The 3953-nt window shown below is 42.0% G+C and overlaps 1 protein-coding gene across 1 annotated transcript; it reads left to right on the top strand.

Annotated features, from left to right (window-relative positions):
* The first annotated feature begins 1322 nt into the window (after positions 1 to 1322).
* On the top strand, positions 1323 to 2757 carry LOC147428178 (uncharacterized). The gene is made up of 2 exons (XM_086497463.1): positions 1323 to 1463; positions 1561 to 2757. Exon 2 carries the CDS (start codon positions 1575 to 1577, stop codon positions 2574 to 2576), a length of 1002 nt encoding a protein of 333 aa, XP_086353589.1. The 5' UTR covers positions 1323 to 1463; positions 1561 to 1574; the 3' UTR covers positions 2577 to 2757.
* Positions 2758 to 3953: the final 1196 nt, after the last annotated feature.

The following is a 3953-nucleotide window of genomic DNA, read 5'->3' as shown; positions in this document are numbered from 1 at the left end:
TCTAATGGAAATTTGCATGAAACAATAAGAGTAGGTTTTTTACCTTATTGAAAATTGTCTCTAGCGTTTTCTATAAAAAATGAGTCCTTCTCTTCTTTATTAAATTAAGATAAAATATTAATGAGTGGTAATAATTGAACTGTGGGTATTGAATATACAATCTCCTTCTCAAGTTCCACAATTCCAATCTACAAAAACATAGTTGCATAATTGTGGGTTACTTCAGTCGTCTCTCTTGTCATGAGTTCTACTCTGCACTTTAGTGCATCCCTATGAGTACCTACCTAGAGACCGAGAAAAGCCACATTTAGTTGCATGGGAACCTCACAACCATATAAATGTGGAGAGCTTCCAAGTGTTGCATCTAAATGCATGCCCAACAAAGCTGAACTTGATAAATTTAAACTTTGGTATTATGTTGCAGGCTCATTTAGAAGGTACTCTCTAACCACCTTCGTCAGGCCTACAAGGGGGACAATGGGTTGCGTAGGGGTAGCTATGGCTTGGCTGAGACTATTGCAGATATTCATGGAGGGGTATTCTAGATATAACATTGATGGTAAGATTTTCTATTTTTCCCCAACCCATATAGTAATCCAATAGGAAAGATTGTCTGCTCATAAGGTAGCCTTGGAGAGATTTGGGTGGATGTATTTTGCAATCGATCAGCTTATATTTTGCATTTTTTGCTTTGGCAATCCTTTCACACACAAGAATTTTATGGCACATTTTCATGTCGAGGTCGATTGGCACACCATTCTATGCCTATGTAGTATCAATTCAAGCTAAAGTGCAATTAGGGTCTTCCCAATCTCAGAAAAATAATGGAGTCATGTGAACAATGGCCGTGGGAAAAGAGTAGTACTTTTAGCAGGGTTCACGTAAAGCGTGTGAACAGCTACTAGCAAATGAATGCATGGAAAAGGTGGGCCAGCGCCGCACGTGGCGGTAGCGTCAGCAGGTGACGACACAGGATAAATATTCTAATAAATATTTTATGAGGGAATATGAAGATATATTTATATGAGTATTAAAATAATAGCCTATTAATGGTTTGTCCCCTTCTTCTTTCGTCATCCTCTATAATTTCACATGCCCGGACCATCAACAGAATGCCTCACAGAAGCCGAGCCCGCCATAGCTGCTTCTACGCCACAAAGCATGCCATAGTTTCACAGACAGAGAGAGAGGGAGAGAGCTGAGAGGGCAAGTACTCGCCATCGCTGAAATCAGCTAATTTCTCTGCAAGTACTACTACACAGAAGCTTCATCTCTGTGTAGCCGACCTCATCTTCACAAAAACCCATCTTTAGCTATATTCCGACACCTCATTTCCCCTAACCAAACACTCACACATGCCTATGCACACACCATCTCACTTGCACACAGAGAATTCCGTAGTCTCCATACCCAAGAAAAGGACAGTGCCTCACCCTCTTCCATCATCCTCTTCCTGCTACAAGGTATGGTTGCATGCACAATTCTGTTGCATTTTGCTCTGGGTCCGTTTTTCCGCTCAACATCTGCAGATCTGATTTTTTTGCATTTTCTTCTTTCAAGGAGCCTGATATAACATGGCGCGCTTGGGGGGTATGAGCACGGAGTCGTTTTCGTCTGCACGAGAGCGCTTGTCCACAGCGTCCGTTGGGCTGGGGAGCATTCTCCGCGACCAGATAGCAGCTGTGCCAGGCACAAGCCGCATGAATGTGCTGCTCGGGCTCAGCTCCTCTCAATCCACAACAGTGGTGGCCGCCTCTCGCAGCCTATTAAATTCGCCTGCGCACTCACTTTCATCCTCGCCAGTAGAGCCCAATGGTTTTCTTGATGTGGATGATGCAGCAGAGCTGAAAGATGAGGGTCTTTGGGGAATAGATATGAATGAAAATGGGAGCACATACTCTCTTGAGCCGCTACATCGGCATAGGCTGCCGCATGCTTACGACCTTGGAACTAAGCATACACACTCTGGTACTCTTTCATACCATGGTTATGGTAGTGCCACTCACTCCCCTGGTCAAAAGCACGGCTTTGGTCGTGCCCATCTGGGGGCCTCCAAGCAACCCATGAATATGGGACAGCTAGATGGTGCCCGCTCTTCACAGTATCATCTTCTTGTAGATATGGCGTCGACAAGCCCAATTGACACCATGTCGACAAATCTGGGCCCGGTGCGGCTTTCTCCTCTTTCAAAGGTATCTGAAAGCCATTCTGTTTATCAGAGACATCAGGTAAATTTGACTCCGACGTGCTCCATACCTCAAGTACGCAAGCACACATTGCACGATTCTGTTCTGCACTCCGAGGCGCATCAATCGGCACCAGTAAATGTGCCCAATTGGCCCAAGAATATTCTTCAAAAAGATCCCACTGCAATCAACTCCTATAGCACTGAGAAGATCATTGGTGAAGATGATGATATTAAGAGGTTACCTCCTCATGTGATGCTGGCAAAGGAGTATGCTCGCGACCAAAGAATGACTTCTTCAGTATGCGAGGGTCAAGGGAGGACTCTTAAAGGCAGAGATATGCGGCGTGTGCGCAATGCAGTGTGGCGTCAGATTGGATTTGCTGATTGATATTATATTATTGGATCTTCCAATTTTATGTGGTGACATTAATGACACCATTTTGTGATCAGTCATGGCCAAGCCGACGATGGCCGCCTAATATACATGTAGATTCCAAGGAAGAGATTACTAAGATAGTACAAAGAGAGGCTTTTGTATGTAAACTAATTATGGAAAGATCTCGAGACTCATGAGATGAAACATTGGCATCAAGAGTCTTCCCTTGGGCTTTGGAACAAGCTCCACCTTCATTCAGGAGCCGCAATCACGGTTCGAGTCCGAGTCCGTGATTGCATGTTGGGCTTGTGTCATTTCTATCAAGGTATGCAAAGTGGAGGTATTGCTATGTAATATTCTCACTAGTTTTACTGTTGTGAATGCAACTTCTTAGCTCAACCAAGAAGATGTTGAAGGTATACTTTTTCGAGTACATTAATGTGGGTATACATCTTTGTAGCCTACTTTAGGGAAGGCCTTATTGTTGAATACCAGGCTAGGAAGTTTCTCATAGGTGAGAAGTTGCTTTGTCGCATTTAGTCAGTATATTGTCGAGCCTCGGATTGATCTCTCCCTCTTTGACATTGTGCCGTGGTGATTTTCCACTTCTCCTCTCTTCTTTAGTTTGAGAGGAGGAAGGGGAGAAGAGTATGATGCTCTTAATTTGAACCTCTAGAACTTCAAATTGCAGTCTGAGATCATTAAGATCTAACAAAAAGTGATGAAGAAGATATGGGTTTATTTATCACAAATTTTGCACTCTTGACTTCTTGAGGAATATTAAGCTCTAACAAAAAGTGATGTAAAAGATTTGAATATATAAAAGATATCTAGCTTGCTCTTTTATTAGAGAACGCTTCTCATGCCTAGCATGTGTTTGCATTGCCATTAGGTGATGAGTGCTAAAAAGGCATCTAAACGCTAGATTGATAACATGCCATTTTTATGTCCTTGGACACTTTTATGTACTCTTAACCAAGGAAATTTCTTAGAACTATTACAAGAGATACCAATGAGGTCTTAGAGTGTTTGATATCCAAAAGATAGGTTATGAGATGAAACAAACTTGGAATCTTTTTGAGCTATGAATTTCAAGTAGGAATTTAATATTTATGTAATTATTTAAAATTTTGTGTGATCGTAAGGTTTTATTAACATATTTACATAATCACACTTAACATGATCACAAACAAGTCCGTTGAGAGCAGCCTAGAAACCCACAAAAAGTCTGTCGAGCTTTGAAATTTTTTTTATGAACCCGTCGGGTTATATAGTTTTTCTTGTGACCCTATCGGAGAAACCTTAAAGCTTGATGGACCCGTAACCAAATATATAGAGAGCTTTGAACGGGTTTGTTGCGTGTTATTTGTTGTGCCATTGTGAGAGAGA

Source organism: Adiantum capillus-veneris, chromosome 23 (assembly GCF_014529385.1).
Source record: "Adiantum capillus-veneris isolate H3 chromosome 23, ASM1452938v2, whole genome shotgun sequence".
NCBI lineage: Eukaryota > Viridiplantae > Streptophyta > Polypodiopsida > Polypodiales > Pteridaceae > Adiantum > Adiantum capillus-veneris.
This window is presented reverse-complemented; position numbering and strand designations above follow the sequence as displayed.

Bases quoted from the DNA above. Each gene is read 5' to 3' on its own strand.
- LOC147428178 (XM_086497463.1), top strand. From the start codon at position 1,575: ATGGCGCGCTTGGGGGGTATGAGCACGGAGTCGTTTTCGTCTGCACGA.